Source organism: Schistocerca gregaria, chromosome 7 (assembly GCF_023897955.1).
Source record: "Schistocerca gregaria isolate iqSchGreg1 chromosome 7, iqSchGreg1.2, whole genome shotgun sequence".
NCBI classification, from domain to species: Eukaryota; Metazoa; Arthropoda; class Insecta; order Orthoptera; family Acrididae; genus Schistocerca; species Schistocerca gregaria.
In genome coordinates this window covers 328,471,836-328,490,041 of record NC_064926.1, presented here as the reverse complement: position 1 = coordinate 328,490,041, position 18,206 = coordinate 328,471,836, and the positions used below count along the sequence as shown (strand labels likewise).

Here is an 18,206-nt window from a genome sequence, read left to right as displayed (position 1 = left end):
GTCCACAATACAGATTACTTACAAATCATCCACATGGCGGATCCTACAATATTTCTCTAGTTTGTGGGACACACATGAAATAAGACTAAGAGGGGATACTGGATGTATGCAGAGAAGGGCAGCACAATTGGTCACAGGTATATTTGATTTATGGGAGAACAACAGATATGTTGAAAAAAACTAATAGCATACTCTCGAACGCATACATAAACAACTCCAATAAAACCTACTTATAATGTTTCAAGAACCAGCTTTAAATGATGCCTTAAGGAATATACACTCCTGGAAATGGAAAAAAGAACACATTGACACCGGTGTGTCAGACCCACCATACTTGCTCCGGACACTGCGAGAGGGCTGTACAAGCAATGATCACACACACGGCACAGCGGACACACCAGGAACCGCGGTGTTGGCCGTCGAATGGCGCTAGCAGCGCAGCATTTGTGCACCGCCGCCGTCAGTGTCAGCCAGTTTGCCATGGTATACAGAGCTCCATCGCAGTCTTTAACACTGGTAGCATGCCGCGACAGCGTGGACGTGAACCGTATGTGCAGTTGACGGACTTTGAGCAAGGGCGTATAGTGGGCATGCGGGAGGCCGGGTGGATGTACCGCCGAATTGCTCAACACGTGGGGCGTGAGGTCTCCACAGTACATCGATGTTGTCGCCAGTGGTCGGTGGAAGGTGCACGTGCCCGTCAACCTGGGACCGGACCGCAGCGACGCACGGATGCACGCCAAGACCGTAGGATCCTACGCAGTGCCGTAGGGGACCGCACCGCCACTTCCCAGCAAATTAGGGACACTGTTGCTCCTGGGGTATCGGCGAGGACCATTCGCAACCGTCTCCATGAAGCTGGGCTATGGTCCCGCACACCGTTAGGCCGTCTTCCGCTCACGCCCCAACATCGTGCAGCCCGCCTCCAGTGGCGTCGCGACAGGCGTGAATGGAGGGACGAATGGAGACGTGTCGTCTTCAGCGATGAGAGTCGCTTCTGCCTTGGTGCCAATGATGGTCGTACGCGTGTTTGGCGTCGTGCAGGTGAGCGCCACAATCAGGACTGCATACGACCGAGGCACACAGGGCCAACACCCGGCATCATGGTATGGGGAGCGATCTCCTACACTGGCCGTACACCTCTGGTGATCGTAGAGGGAACACTGAATAGTGCACGGTACATCCAAACCGTCATCGAACCCACTGTTCTACCATTCCTAGACCGGCAAGGGAACTTGCTGTTCCAACAGGACAATGCACGTCCGCATGCATCCCGTGCCACCCAACGTGCTCTAGAAGGTGTAAGTCAACTACCCTGGCCAGCAAGATCTCCGGATCTGTCCCCCATTGAGCATGTTTGGGACTGGATGAAGCGTCGTCTCACACGGTCTGCACGTCCAGCACGAACGCTGGTCCAACTGAGGCGCCAGGTGGAAATGGCATGGCAAGCCGTTCCACAGGACTACATCCAGCATCTCTACGATCGTCTCCATGGGAGAATAGCAGCCTGCATTGCTGCGAAAGGTGAATATACACTACTAGTGCCGACATTGTGCATGCTCTGTTGCCTGTGTCTATGTGCCTGTGGTTCTGTCAGTGTGATCATGTGATGTATCTGACCCCAGGAATGTGTCAATAAAGTTTCCCCTTCCTGGGACAATGAATTCACGGTGTTCTTATTTCAATTTCCAGGAGTGTAGTACAAACTGCTTCATATTGCTCCTGTAGGGATTGTGAGGACAAGCGTGCCATTAAACAATCATTCTTCCTGCATTCAATATGTGACTGGAATGGAGAAAAAACCCTAGTAATTGGTACCCTAGGATGTATCCCCTGCCATGCACTTCACAGTGGTTTGCGGCATATGGATGTAGATGCTTTGGCACATCCTCAACTCTGCTCTTGGCTACAGTCATTTCAATGGTTAGTTCATCAGTGGGCATTACCCCATAACAAGCTATGCAGGAAGCGGAGTGGAGTTGGTACATGACATGACTGTTTTCACATGTGGCTCTTTCTCTGACTGACTTGGAAAATTAGTTGATCAACAGATCTGCCTTACGATATCCATATATAGTCCAGATTCCCCAATCACCACCCCTAAACAGCTACAAAGGAGCTTCCCCATTTATTACTTGCAGACTGCAGAGCTAGGACACTGTAGGTGCGCGTGCGTGCGTGAGAGAGAGAGAGAGAGAGAGAGAGAGAGAGAGAGAGAGAGAGAGAGAGAGAGAGAGAGAGAGAGAGAGGCCCTCTATTCTTTGTTGTATTATTATTATTATTATTATTATTATTATTATTATTGTGAACTGTTTGTATCTGACCCATATTGTAACATTAACTTGCCAAGGATGTCTGTTTAGATGTAAAAGACAGCCTGTTAACACTCTAATCTTACCAAATTAAATAAATGCACAAATTCAGTAAATTTAAGTAAAATTACATGAAAGGAGTTAAATAAACAGTACTCACAATTAAAAGGGTATTTCTGTCGTCTTAACCTCTCGTGAGTAACATCAACAGAAATATTACTCATAGATGACTCACTACTCCTCTGTGAATCAATGCTTCGTTGTGAAGACAGACTGTCACTGCTACTTCCTTTTCGTATACCTGTTAAAACACACCACCAACAGTGAGATAATGTGGCTAGTCAGTGACCAAATTTACATCCTTAAATATCGCTAACATTTTTTCCACATTGTATGGAAATGGCATATGAGGGGAGGATCAAATATAAATGGGATTTTTGTTCCTGAACATCAACAGTTGGTAGGACTAGCCCCGCGCTTCTGCTATGCTTTGGGGGACCGTTAGAAGTAAGGAGAGATTGCTGTTAAGATATTTCCGGCCATTTGGTCAGTAACGCTCATGATGTCTGAGCAACAGGTGCACCCCTCCTTTGAGCAACGCATAATTATCAAATTTCTTGCTTGTGAAGGAGTTACAGCAGCGGAAATGTGCCATGATTGACTGCACAGTTCGGCGATGAAACACTATAAAGGACACATGTTTTTGCCTGTCATAAAAAGGTCAAGGAAGGACAAGAACGTGTGGAAAATTAGCAACATGATCGCCGTCTTCGGATGAGCATTACAGACAGAAACATTCATGTGATTAAAGACATTACTGAGGAGGATCAACAGGTGATACTATCAGAAACTGAGCACACATCACAAACAATCTACAGTTTCGTGAAGCATGTTCCAGGTGGGTACCTAAACTTTTGACCAAAAACCTAAGTTGAGACGTTTGGCAGTCTGTCAGATGCTTACAGCAATGTTTGCGGAAGAAGGTGATGCATTTTTGAGTCGGGTCGTCAACTGAGACGAAACATGGGTTCACCACTACACTTCAGAATCCAAACAAGCCAGTAGGGAGTGGCGGAGTAAAGGAGAGGCAGCACCAGTGAAAGTCAAAACTCAACTGATAGCTGGGAAGCTTCTTTCAACCTTTTTTTTTTATCAGCGAGGCATTTTGCTAATTGATTTTTTGCATGAGTGATGTATAATCAGTGCTGCTTATTACTGTAAATTATTGAATAAGGTAAGAGTTGCATATTGCCGCAAAACACGAGAGAAATTGATTCAACAGATCATCCTCCTCCACAACAATGCATGACACCATACTGCAGCTCTGTCTGTCTCCGAACTACAGGAAATGCACTGGACTACACTTGATCATCCTCCTTACAGCCTGGAGTTATCGCCCTGTGATTTCAATTTATTTGGACCGTTTAAAGAAGCTCTAGAAGGGCGACAATTTGAAGATGACGAGAGTGTGGAAGACTTCGTGCACTACTGGCTGGTCACATGACCCAGTTCTTTTTATGATGAGGGCATCAAAAAGCTGCCCATATGCGGTGACAAATGCATTTCCAAAGCAGGGGTCTATGTGGAAACACAAATTATAGTTGCCATGAGTTTTTCAATAAATGAATTTAAATAAAAAATTAAATCCCATCTATATTTGATCCGCCCTCATAATAAGAAAATCAAGGCCACATAACAGTGTTAATCTAAGATCTGTATGATTATGTCAATATTTGGATGAATTAATTGAGTGAAAGAAAATGAGCAATTAATAACCTTTACTTAAAAAAGGACTATCAGTAATTCCTCAAAGCAAAATGTAGTTACCAACAAACAAATGTGGATTGCATCAGTTAATGAACCCATTTTCACTGAAGGAGGGAGAAAAAGGAATAGTATGATTTAACATTCTGGTGACAACAAAGTTATCCAACACAAATCAAAAGCTCAAAATGAGGACATACAGGGAAAGGACGTCAACTGCGACCTTTGCAAAGGAAACTGCTCGGCATTTGGCTTATGCAATTTCTCTTTGTTTTAATTGGTGTTTAGCAGAATTCTCTTTCATTTGCTTCTAATCAATCCATTTGATCTTCAACACTCTGTACCACTTCATTTCAAAGGTGACTAATTTTTTTTATTTCTGTCTTCCTCATTGATCTTATTTGACACTCATACAGTGCTCCAAACATAGCTTTTCATGAATCTTTTTTTCTGATTTCAAAGTTTTTATTTTTGAATGTCAGGAGCTGTTTCTTTCTTGTAGAAAGCCCATTAACCTCATATTTGAAGAGCCTCTTGTCCACGTTTAACATTTAGCCATCCCGAATGTACACCTGTTGTGAATGTCCATCTGTTGTACACTCCATAAGCTTAATTTTAATTTTGTTTATCTACAAATCAAGGCCATCAGCTACTACATAATCCATTTCATTACACACTATTCCGTTCCCACTCACTTTTGACAATTCTTGCTAAATCATCAGCAAATCATATTACACTAATTTCGTGTCCATGAAAAATAACTCCCACATTTAGCTACTCCTTCACTTACCTTACTCTCTCTTCTACATCTATATGCATACTCTGTAAGCCATCACATCATGCATGGCAGAGGGTATCCTGTCTCACTGTTAGTCAGTCCCATACCTGTTCTGGTTTCTCTCATCTCTCCTTCATGATCCTTAAGAGAGATGTATTTTGATGGCACTAGAATCATTCTGCAGTAAGCCGCAAATGACGGATCTCTAAATTTTCTCAATAGCAAAAAAATGTAGCCTTTGCTCCAGGGATTCCATTTGAGTTCATGGAGTATCTCCGTGATTCTCACATGTTGATTGAACCTACCAGAAACACTAGCAGCATGCCTCTGAATTGCTTCAATCGCTTTCTTTAATCTGACCTGTTGGAGAGACCAAAAAAAGAGCAGTACTCAAGAATGAGGTGCACAAATTATTTTATGTGGTCTTCTTCGGAGCAACACTCTCCTCTAATTCCACCAATAAACCAAAGTTGAGCACCCTGCAACCAAACTTGTGCACTTGTCCCGTTTCATGTCATTTTACAACCTTACACCTAAAAATTTTATATGTCCAGAAGCATATCACTAATACTATGTGCCAATATTACAAGATTGTTTTTCCCACTCATTTTAATTTGCATTTTTTCAAGCTGCCATTCATCAAAGCAAATTGATATTCTGTTAAATCATCTTGAATCCCCCTATAGTCACTCTGACACTTTCCTGTATACTACAGTGTCATCAGAAAACAATCGGAGATTGCTGTTCATCCTATCCATCAGATCCTTATGCATATAGAAAACGAGCAATCCTCTCATACTTCCCTGAGCACACTTGATACCTTTGCCTCTGACAAACACTTGCCACCCAAGATAATGTACTGGGTTATGTTAAGTAAAACGTGTTTGAGTCTCTCATTTATCTGTGCCAGGGGTGCCTATTTCTATAGCTTCCATATGAATGTGTGAGCAGTGGTCAAATGATGGTATCTCCGTACATCCTCTTCTATGCATATATTTAATATCAGTGGTGAGTTTGCCTAATTTTAGCCTCTTGAATCTTTAGTGTTAAGGTTGCCTACTTCAGATTGTTTCACATGAGGAGTGTGGATGATCCTTGTATCCCTATAGTTGATACCACACTGCCTAAGAATCAGAAATATTTTGTTGCATGTGGAAATAGACATATACACACACACACACACACACACACACACACACACATACTAGAAAATAAGCATTATACATACATGTAACACTGTGGGAAACAAAACAAAGACTGTGTTTTACTGACAGAACATTTAGAAGATTCAACAACACTTCTATACAGACTGCTTACATAATGCTTTTCCATCCTCTTCTGGAGTATTTCTGCATTGTATGAGACACTTACCACACAGGATTGACAGAGAACATCTAAGAATTTCAAAGAAGGGTAGCTTATTTAGTATTATCGTGGCACAGGCAAGAGAGTGTCACAGATATGATACATTAGTTGAGGTGGAAATCATTAATTAAAAAAGACATTTTTATTGCAGCAAGACCTTTCCAAGAAATTTCGACCACCAACTTTTTCCTTCTAATATAAAAATATTTTGTCGAGTCCCACGTACATACAGAGAGATAACCTCGAAATAAAATAAGATACTACAGAGATCACTAGGAAACATTTCATCATTCATTTTACCCACATAATATTCAAGAACAGAACTTTTGAGAAATAGTCTTAAAGTGGTTCTATAATCCACTGCCAAATACTTAAGCATTAACTGTGGAGTAGTCGTGTAGATGTACATGTAGATGTATTCCATTATTGTCAATCCAATATACACTGAAACCTCTTTATAACGTTCCTCCATATAATGTTTTCCTCTATGTTACATCCATTTCTTTCGGTCCCGACAAAGCCCATATAAACAATGTTAAATTTTCCTCTGCACTGCGTTTCCTCTATATTACAATTTCCTCCATGTAACACTCATAGTTTTGGAACCCTGGTCAATTATTTACCTCTTTATAACATTTAAGTGACAGGATGTAGACACATTGTTTTCCGTTCTGTGTATTAACAGTTTGCACTGGCTCCGAAAGCCTGCACTCAGCGTGTTTCATATGTCAGCGGCAGAACCCAGTGACGTGACGTGACACACATACTGCTTGCAATCTTTTTAGTGGCATTTCAGTCAACGCTGTGTACTCGTAGCGTGTTGTGTGAGGTGAGCAGCAAACAGTTTATGTGTCTAGTGAGAGTTTGATCATCACTAATGGAAGGGTTGGAAAATTGTGGAAATTTGAAACGTATGCATTTGTAATCATTGACTTACGACGAAATGGAGGAAGATTTATTGAATTGGTTTCAGCAAGCATGTCTCAGAGAATTTGACGCCAAAATGGGGAGTGCTTAAGAAAAGTGCTGATGTTTGTGGATAGATGTGCGGCACATTCACCAGACATATCCTTTCTGAGAAATGTGAAAGTAATTTTCGTGCCACCCAACTGCACCAGCCATCTGCAACCTTTGGACTTGGGAATAATACACGCCCTTAAGGTTAAATATAGGACAGCCCTTGTAAAAAAAAAAAAAAAAAAAAGAGAGAGAGGCCTTGAATTTGATGGACCAAAGAAAACTGGGAAGCCAGCAGAGCTCACAACTGAAGCTGAAAATTTTACAGGCAATGAATTTAATTATGCTCTCATGGAGGGAAGTCAGTGCTGAAACTATAAAAAACTGTTTCACAAAAGTGGGATTCTGTGAGAATGAGATGACAACTCCTGTGGAAAATGTTGCAAAGTGACTCGCAAGAGTTTCAGGAATTAATAGGCAGTGATTCAGTCGCTTTTGAGGATTTTGTGTCTGTGGATGACAGCGTACAAAGTATTGAGGAGCTGACTGCAGAGAGAAGCTTGGAGAATAATAGCGGTAGTCAAAGCGACAGTGACAAGGAAGATGACCCTATACCCTCATATACTAAGGCAGCTGAAGCCTTTGAAACATTCAGGAGATATATGATGGCCCATAGACTTGAGGACAGAACAGTAGTCCAACTTGTTCATTTGGAGCAAGAAATGATTGCCATAGAGTCTAGGAGAAATAGAAAACAATCATGCTTGCTTGAATATTTTAAAAAATCATAGGTATGTGATTTTCAGATTGCATAGGTTCCTAGAGTTTTGCACGAATTTAAGTTCTGTTTCATAATTTAATTATTAAAGTAATTTTTTTGTAACTAATTCTTATGTTCAGTACATCATCAACAAAATTTGGATCATGTTCTACAATTAGGTAAACTGAAGAACGGGATACCACCTGTCAGTTTTAGACAATGATGTCATATCTTAAGAATCTGTTATAATTTTTTACAGTACAAACTGATCCATTTACTTTCACCAAATCACCTACTGGGCCCTATGTTTTAATTACGAAACACTAATCATTTGATACATTGATAATTTGCAATGAGTATCATATTAGTGTGTTATGAAAATTTAAAATGTCATCTGTGGCACCATTTGTCAAAGCTGATTAGTGGTATCCCGATATTCAGTAATGCCCTACAATTATTACTTGGAAGCCTTCCTCTTTATAGTGTTTTCCTCTATACTGTGTTCAGAATTTGTGGTCCCTTGAAAAATGTTATATAGAGGTTTCACTGTATCATCAACAACTGCTTCTCACACTCTTACAAATGCTTAGGTAAAGCTTCATTTCCAATTGTAAACTGTCAAGAAGACATTAAACCCTTAACAAACAAAGTATTTTTTCTCTGTGTACAACAATAGGAACATTTAATTGAAAAGGATACCACAATTTTTAATTAATTTTGCAAATAAAAATAATATTTTTAATTAAAAACTACCTAGTATACACATATCAGAATATACGATCACAAATACCTGAAAAACACAAGGACATAATATAATAATACTACATTTATGCCTGTTTAACTATATTCTGAAGTAAGTAAAAACAACAATAGGGAAAATGATCAAGTTGTAGATACATTCATTGTATTTGCTTATATAGTCAATTATTTTGTATGATTAACCTATGTTGACACGTTAAAGATGCAAAAATATATGAACAAAAACTAGATCAAAATATTTAAAAAATGTAGGGAATGTACAAACACCAATACATCAAAGCTGAAATAGAGTTAACTCAGAATTCCACTTCAGCAACAGTTTCACTAATACAGGAAAAAAATTTAAGATACCAATAGTAATACCAACTTACTTATACGAAACATTTAAACTGAAGCACAAGGCTTTCCGAAGCCATAAATTTACAATTTTACTTGTTTGGGAATTAGGGTGCATGTACAGGGGGAACATCCACAGCATGTTGCTATGTTAAAGTGATGTAGTCTAAACAATCCCTACAATTACAAAAAAATCTCCTTTACTGTATACATCAGAAGACCAACAGACAAACAACAGTAACAACTATCTGAGGAAAGGCACACAATAGATAAGATGAATATTCTTGAAACAGTCTTTTCATTTGTTAGGGCAGAAGTACACATTTGGTGTCCAATAATACATACTTCTGAGCACCTCTTTCCTTTCTGTAGTACAATTAACACTAACAATTAACCAACAGAAAATCTGGGAAGAAATAACAACAGTAAGACAAAAGTGGTGCAGCATTTCAAGCTGTTTTAAATACAGTGTGATACTCTCCATAATTTCCAGATTGTGTCTGTTTCGCATTGTTCTTATAAATATCATGTTTTTTAGAGTTTTCAATTGTGTCATGTCTTCTGTTATTTAAAACCTAGTTAAGTGAAAATTGGCACTGTGTTTTCAAGCCAGGGTTAACTTCTGCTTGCCATATAATCGTTACGTGGTCTCAGATCCATTACAGTACTTTACATAATTTCCTGTTAGCATTTGTTTAAGAGTGTTGTTATAAAATATTGTGCTTTTATAGTTTTCATTCACTGCATTTCTAGTAATACCTACTTTCAACGAACTTCACTCGTTATTCTATGTCTGCCTGGCACCTGGAAGTTGGCTGCACAACTCACCAAGAGACATGTTCTTACTGATTATTATTAATTTTTTTACAGTTTAAGTTTGTTATTGAGCTTATTAGTTTAGTTTAAGAGTAGCGTCATGTGTGGCAAATGTGGATCTAGGTTAATTGGTACGGCAGAAACATGTCAGGACTGTGGGTTAGTGCTTCAATGGGGAGAATGTAGCAGAGAAGCTAAGAAAGTGTCAGATGAATAGCAGAGACAAGAAATCATGGAACAGGGGAGAAAGATTTGTTCCCTCCATGCAGAACTGTACATGGCGTATTTTGAATTTAGGTATGTTGAAGGGGAAAAGAGACATTGGGAGCTGGGAGGTGACAAGCAATATATAAAAGGAGAAAATCTCAGAAATCACATTTCAAATTCCAGTTAACAATCAGTTTGACTTGTTTCCTGGAGTATGGGAAGAGTGTCAACTAGTTTCTGAGCTTAAGAGGGTGCAGCAGAATTGTAGAAATGACATTAAAGCTAGGTCAATAGAAAAGTCACATAGAAAGAAAGAGTCTTGCAGTCACAGGACAGATATAGGCCAATTGCTAAAGGAAAAGCTAGGCGTTGAACACCAGATCACAAGCATAATGAAATTTACCGAAAAGCTTAGCCTGGTGACAAGAGAACAGGGGCCTTGAGCAGAGGTTTTGATGGTGAGGGTAAGGTACTTACAGGAGGAAGAGCGTGAACAGCCAGACTAGCAACTTAGAATACAGATTAAAGGTGATCTGGAGGAAAACAGACTCATGTGGGATTTGTTGAGGTTTGGCAGTGACATGAACAGCCCTTGTCCAACACAGCTTTTAGTTGCTTGAACAAAGATCTGAGTGAATTGCTTTTGACTGAAACAAAGTCTCATATCTGTGCCGTGCCTCTTGCTGCGATTGGGATAAATTAACACAGCCTGCACCTGAGTAAGAAAAAAACTAATGACCAGGTGAGCACCTTGCAAAGTTTAGGGGATGGGGGGGGGGGGGGGGGGCACAAGCACACTACACAAAGTCCCTGTGATTACTGGAATCAAAGGGGCAATTTTTTTTAGCTTGGAGTCAAGTTATAAACAAATAGTACTGAAAGAAATTAGAGCAGTAAAAGACCATAATATGTGTAAAAGTTTCCAGAAAAATATAATTAATTTGTTTCAATAAACAGCAGAGGATTGAAAACAAAGATACATGAGCTTAATGTATGCATTGAAGATGGTACAATGTTCTGTGCTTCTCCAAACACCATGTAACCACAGGGATGGAGAAGTTAAATATCAGTGATTACAGACTTTCATCATTTTTGTGTAGAGTTAATGTGAAAAAAGGAGGAGTTGCAACCAATGAAAAAAATGGGCAAAAAATCGAAAATATTGAAATATACAGTTTTTGTGTTGATTAGAACCTAGAAACGTGATTGTGAGTAGTTGCTGCAGCATGTTGTTGTTGTCTTCAGTCCTGAGACTGGTTTGATGCAGCTCTCCATGATACTCTATCCTGTGCAAGCTGCTTCATCTCCCAGTACCTACTGCAACCTACATCCTTCTGAATCTGCTTAGTGTACTCATCTCTCGGACTCCCTCTACGATTTTTACCCTCCACGCTGCCCTCCAATGCTAAATTTGTGATCCCTTGATGCCTCAAAACATGTCCTACCAACCGATCCCTTCTTCTAGTCAAGTTGTGCCACAAACTTCTCTTCTCCCCAATCCTATTCAATACCTCCTCATTAGTTACGTGATCTATCCACCTTATCTTCAGTATTCTTCTGTAGCACCACATTTCGAAAGCTTCAATTCTCTTCTTGTCCAAACTAGTTATCGTCCATGTTTCACTTCCATACATGGCTACACTCCAAACAAATACTTTCAGAAACGACTTCCTGATACATAAATCTATATTCGATGTTAACAAATTTCTCTTCTTCAGAAACGCTTTCCTTGCCATTGCCAGTCTACATTTTATATCCTCTCTACTTCGACCATCATCAGTTATTTTACTTCCTAAATAGCAAAACTCCTTTACTACTTTACGTGTCTCATTTCCTAATCTAATTCCCTTAGCATCACCCGATTTAATTTGACTACATTCCATTATCCTCGTTTTGCTTTTGTTAATGTTCATCTTATATCCTCCTTTCAAGACACTGTCCATTCCGTTCAACTGCTCTTCCAAGTCCTTTGCCGTCTCTGACAGAATTACAATGTCATCGGCGAACCTCAAAGTTTTTACTTCGTCTCCATGAATTTTAATACCTACTCCGAATTTTTCTTTTGTTTCCTTTACTGCTTGCTCAATATACAGATTGAATAACATCGGGGAGAGGCTACAACCCTGTCTCACTCCTTTCCCAACCACTGCTTCCCTTTCATGCCCCTCGACTCTTATTACTGCCATCTGGTTTCTGTACAAATTATAAATAGCCTTTCGCTCCCTGTATTTTACCCCTGCCACCTTTAGAATTTGAAAAAAGAGTATTCCAGTCAACATTGTCAAAAGCTTTCTCTAAGTCTACAAATGCTAGAAACGTAGGTTTGCCTTTTCTTAATCTTTCTTCTAAGATAAGTCGTAAGGTCAGTATTGCCTCACGTGTTCCAACATTTCGACGGAATCCAAACTGATCCTCCCCGAGGTCTGCATCTACCAGTTTTTCCATTCGTCTGTAAAGAATTCGCGTTAGTATTTTGCAGCCGTGGCTTATTAAACTGATAGTTCGGTAATTTTCACATCTGTCAGCACCTGCTTTCTTTGGGATTGGAATTATTATATTCTTCTTGAAGTCTGAGGGTATTTCGCCTGTCTCATACATCTTGCTCACCAGCTGGTAGAGTTTTGTCATGACTGGCTCTCCCAAGGCCGTCAGTAGTTCTAATGGAATGTTGTCTACTCCGGTGGCCTTGTTTCAACTCAGGTCTTTCAGTGCTCTGTCAAACTCTTCACGCAGTATCGTATCTCCCATTTCGTCTTCATCTACATCCTCTTCTATTTCCATAATATTGTCCTCAAGTACATCGCCCTTGTATAGGCCTTCTATATACTCCTTCCACCTTTCTGCCTTCCCTTCTTTGCTTAGAACTGGGCTGCCATCTGAGCTCTTGATATTCATACACGTGGTTCTCTTCTCTCCAAAGATCTCTTTAATTTTCCTGTAGGCAGTATCTATCTTACCCCTAGCAGCATATTTCCCTGATAATCATAGTAGGCTACAGATACCCTCTAGAAAACTTTCAGCTATTTATGAGAAAACTTGATGCATTATTGAGCTACCTGTCAGAAACTGACAGAGCACATGAGTAGGAGTCAGTAAATAGGGTAAAATATTCCAAACTTTTGGGTGCACATATTGAAAACTTGAACTGGAAGAATCATATTATTCAGCTTCTCAAAACTTTAAGTTCTGCTACTTTTGCTCCTCATATAATTGCTAATCTTAGAAACAAATGCATTGACTTCCTGAGATATTTTGGATATTTCCACTCAATAATGTCAATATGGGATAATTTTCTGCATTAACTCATCACTTACAAAGGAAGTATTGATTGCACAAAAGCAAGCACTATTCATCCACAGACAATACGTAGGTAACTACTAAAGGAGCAAGGCAATTTTAACTGCACCATCCATCACAATACACATATTTGCAAATAAAATTTGCCACAAATAATCCACCAAAATTTGAGAAGAACAGTAATGTCCATACCTACAACAATAGAGAGAAAAATGAACTTTATTACCCATTGTTAAAGCTGTCAGTGGCTCAAAAAGGTGTTTAATATGAAGCAACAAAAATTTTTGATCAATTGCCTGATAACATAAAATGTCTGACAGATAGGGAAGCAACTTTTAAATCTAATTTAAAATCATTTCTCCTGGAAAACTTCTATTAAACTGATAAATTTCTACTTACAAACCTGAGGCCACTATTTTTATATAAAGTGTAGCTGCATGAGTAGGACTACAAATAATAATGTGTTCATTAATGTTAACGCTAATCATGTACACATACAAGGTGTTTCGAAAATGACCGGTATATTTGAAACGGCAATAAAAACTAAAGGAGCAGCGATAGAAATACACCGTTTGTTGCAATATGCTTGGGACAACAGTACATTTTCAGGCGGACAAACTTTCGAAATTACAGTAGTTACAATTTTTAACAACAGATGGCACTGCAAGTGATGTGAAAGATATAGAAGACAACGCAGTCTGTGGGTGCGCCATTCTGTACGTCGTCTTTCTGCTGTAAGCATATGCTGTTCACAACGTGCAAGTGTGCTGTGGACAACATGGTTTATTCCTTAGAACGGAGGATTTTTCTGGTGTTGGAATTCCACCACCTAGAACACAGTGTTGTCGCAACAAGACGAAGTTTTCAATGGAGGTTTAATGTAACCAAAGGACCGAAAAGCGATACAATAAAGGATCTGTTTGAAAAATTTCTACGGACTGGGAACGTGACGGATGAACGTGCTGGAAAGGTAGGGCGACCGCGTACGGCAACCACAGAGGGCAACGCGCAGCTAGTGCAGCAGGTGATCCAACAGCGGCCTCGGGTTTCCGTTCGCCGTGTTGCAGCTGCGGTCCAAATGATGCCAACGTCCACGTATCGTCTCATGCGCCAGAGTTTACACCTCTACCCATACAAAATTCAAACGCGGCAACCCCTCAGCTCCGCTACCATTGCTGCACGAGAGACATTTGCTAACGATATAGTGCACAGGATTGATGACGGCGATATGCATGTGGGCAGCATTTGGTTTACTGACGAAGCTTATTTTTACCTGGACGGCTTCGTCAATAAACAGAACTGGCGCATATGGGGAACCGAAAAGCCCCATGTTGCAGTCCCATCGTCCCTGCATCCTCAAAAAGTACTGGTCTGGGCCGCCATTTCTTCCAAAGGAATCATTGGCCCATTTTTCAGATCCGAAACGATTACTGCATCACGCTATCTGGACATTCTTCGTGAATTTGTGGCGGTACAAACTGCCTTAGACGACACTGCGAACACCTCGTGGTTTATGCAAGATGGTGCCCGGCCACATCGTACGGCCGACATCCTTAATTTCCTGAATGAATGTTTCGATGATTGTGTGATTGCTTTGGGCTATCCGAAACATACAGGAGGCGGCGTGGATTGGCCTCCCTATTCACCAGACATGAAACCCTGTGACTTCTTTCTGTGGGGACACTTGAAAGACCAGGTGTACCGCCAGAATCCAGAAACAATTGAACAGCTGAAGCAGTACATCTCATCTGAATGTGAAGCCATTCCCGCCAGACACGTTGTCAAAGGTTTCGGGAAATTTCATTCAGAGACTACGCCATATTATTGTTACACATGGTGGATATGTGGAAAATATCGTACTATAGAGTTTCCCAGACCGCAGCGCCATCTGTTGTTGACAATTGTAACTACTGTAATTTCGAAAGTTTGTCTGCCTGAAAATGTAATGTTGTCCCAAGCATATTGCAACAAACGGTGTATTTCTATCGCTGCTCGTTTAGTTTGTATTGCCGTTTCAAATATACCGGTCATTTTTTAAACACCCTGTATCTTGTAAATTGAGTTGTTCCACGTCACTTTGATAAAAGAAGTGTTCAAATGATCTACAGAACATGTAACTAACTAACCAACTGGCAAACTGAAACAGGATACACTGCTATTCACCCCACAGAGACGACTCTATGGCCACACACTATGTGCCTGTCTGCTTTACACTGCCTCTTCTATGTGGTAAGTAGCAATCAATCCTATTTCATACCGTAGTTCTAAACTAACAGTTTCATGAGAAACAAGGAAACAGTTCAAACATAAGCACAAATAATAAGAGAGACGTTTCACACACCTGTAGTTTTATCATCCTGAAGTACATTCTGAGCTGCTTCAGTCTTTGGTCCCTTGTTTCGTTTGAAAGAAATTTTCTTTTTCAGATGTATCACATCAAGACCAATGGATGTCTTCTTGCTTTCCCCCTGCCTGCAAGAGTTCTTTGTCTGTATTATGACAGTGGTTTAAGTTTTGTTTAAAAATTTAGACAGTAACCAATGACTGAGTCTGTGGTGCAATTTCACAGTAATTCATGATTTTCCAATTATGTACACATACTTTTACAAAGACATTTTCTCTGCTTCTGAGGCAAATAAAACATTATATTTAGGAATTATTTGGAAAACTGTTCACATATGACTTTCTAACATCATGATCACCAAAAGAAAGAGACTAAATTTAAAATTACTGATGAAGCCCACTACTACATCAATAATTAATTTTAAAAAAATTTGAGCTCTTATTTTATTCAATGAACTGTCATTCTGATTTAAACAATATCATATTTACAATTATTTTTTATTATATGTGCACTTCTGATTTTCTCTGAAGATTGCATTTGTTATTAGGTAATTTAATAAGAAAACATCATGAATATTATTAAAATGAGTAAGACTATGCACAGCTTACTTCTATGAACAGATTAGAAAAGAAGGGAAAAAAGCTAAAATACACTAAATGCCTCCAGTAGCTTCCATTTTTTGACTCATTAACATGAGGTAAGTGATGTTTTTACCTATGCTGTGATTTGGCCGAGCTGTCGTGCTGCGATGGTGTAGTGATACTAGAAGGATGGAAGACATTCGGTTCACTTTCACTATCTTCTTGAATACCACTGCTTCTAAAACAATATGACATTTGACAATGAGATATATAATTACGAACATATACCTTCCCTTAGGAGTAAACTTCAGCTTACCCTTCTGAATCAACAGCTTCCTTATCGCATGAAAGCCGCTCATCCAATTCTTCCTGGCTTGATTCTTTTGAAAGGAAAGCTTCATCTGTACTTTGTGTAGAATGGGCATCAGATGTGGCTATTGCTGCAGCTGCCTGTCCACGACTTTCCTACATACCGTAAAATTTATGGTTACTAGAACGAAGTTATATCTACAGCTTTACCGTAGTTCTTTTGTGAATATGTAACAGAAAATTTCACTATAAAATAAAAGATCAATCACCATATCACATGGAACTCTAATTTCTGAAGAAATTAAAATGGATTCAAAATACGCAGGACATAGTAGTGTGGTTTATACTTTGATTGTCAGTTACTTCTTCACTGAAGTCATTTGGATGCCACAGCATAGGGATTGGAAAACTACGACATTTGTTTGTGTACTTGTACGAATCCGTGGCTGTCAGTCACTTCTGTTTTCAGTAAAAATTAATGAACTGACAACAAATACTCCTTAGTTATTCATCAATTAGTACTTCTTTTAAATTAGCAGTCCAATGACTTGAAGACAAATGCTTGATTTAATCTCCCCTTAACATACACTGACTGATTTGTATTGGGTCTAACATTTACGTCATCAAATGAACATCACTGTAATTGACATTATTATCTGTGAAACATTCAGGTCATAGATATTCCTTGGAACAGCAGACGGTGCAGAGGTTTGTTTGCTGCACTTGTGATGATATCAGGTGCAACCTGACAACATTCGGCACTCCATGAAGTCCAAAAGAAATACCTCAGACACACAAATAGAACAACAATAGAAAGTAATCCACCAAACACTGATTTCAAATACAAATAACTTTAAATTACTGAGAAGATGAGTATGTCCCACTTATCAAAAAAAGCAAAATTCGTCATGTTTGTTCATTTACATATTACTACGGTACGGGAGTTTCCGATGAGTCCACTAACTTTGATCAGAATTATTACTGATAAAATCATGGGAAATCTTGTACCCTCTCGTATTCCATAATGAAACATAAGAGATAATATCTGGAGTGAATTAATATAGACTACTCACTTAAACAGGATTTAAGTGATACCATGTAATAGTACAAAATGTATTATTTAAGTAAAAAAATTAAACAGGTACATTTTTCTTAGCAGATTTATTTTTACATGAAAGCCTGCACTCTACTTGACATTTCTACGTAACTCCCACCAATATTAAGGCACTTAACACATTAAACAACCAGCTTTTGAATATCACCCTTGCAGATATATGCTGCCTGATAAGGTAACAACTGCACAAGGTAGACCTCTAAACATGTGAGGAAATTCATCACTTAATATCAAAATCACAAAGCACCTTTTCTCTCCAACATTTTCGTGTCAACTTTCTGTACAAAATAGTCGGTAATGACTGAAGGTCACCCACATGGGGGGGGGGGGGGGAGGGGGGGGGGGGAGTTTCTCATCATGCACCATTTCAGTATCATCGCTCATAATGTTTTCTTCATCCACTTCAGTGATCTGACAATGAATTTCAGTTGCTTTTGCACCTTCAGCTGTAAGAAAATGAATCTCAGCACATATTTCACTGTCATCAGGATTCTCAATAAGAGGTAA

At 39.4% G+C, this 18,206-nt stretch overlaps 1 protein-coding gene across 4 annotated transcripts in view; it reads right to left on the bottom strand.

The window, feature by feature from the left end:
• Positions 1–18,206, bottom strand: part of LOC126281172 (unconventional myosin-IXAa-like) — a 312,562-nt gene that overhangs the window by 103,927 nt on the left and 190,429 nt on the right. For 3 of the 4 annotated variants that reach the window (XM_049979854.1, XM_049979857.1, XM_049979858.1), the window contains 4 exons: positions 16,593–16,741; positions 16,410–16,514; positions 15,693–15,823; positions 2,473–2,613 (listed from right to left, as the gene is read on the bottom strand). In XM_049979854.1, coding sequence (XP_049835811.1) covers positions 2,473–2,613; positions 15,693–15,823; positions 16,410–16,514; positions 16,593–16,741 — 526 coding nt within the window. The remainder of the gene's footprint in view (positions 1–2,472; positions 2,614–15,692; positions 15,824–16,409; positions 16,515–16,592; positions 16,742–18,206) is intronic. The other variant, XM_049979856.1, reaches the window with a different exon arrangement.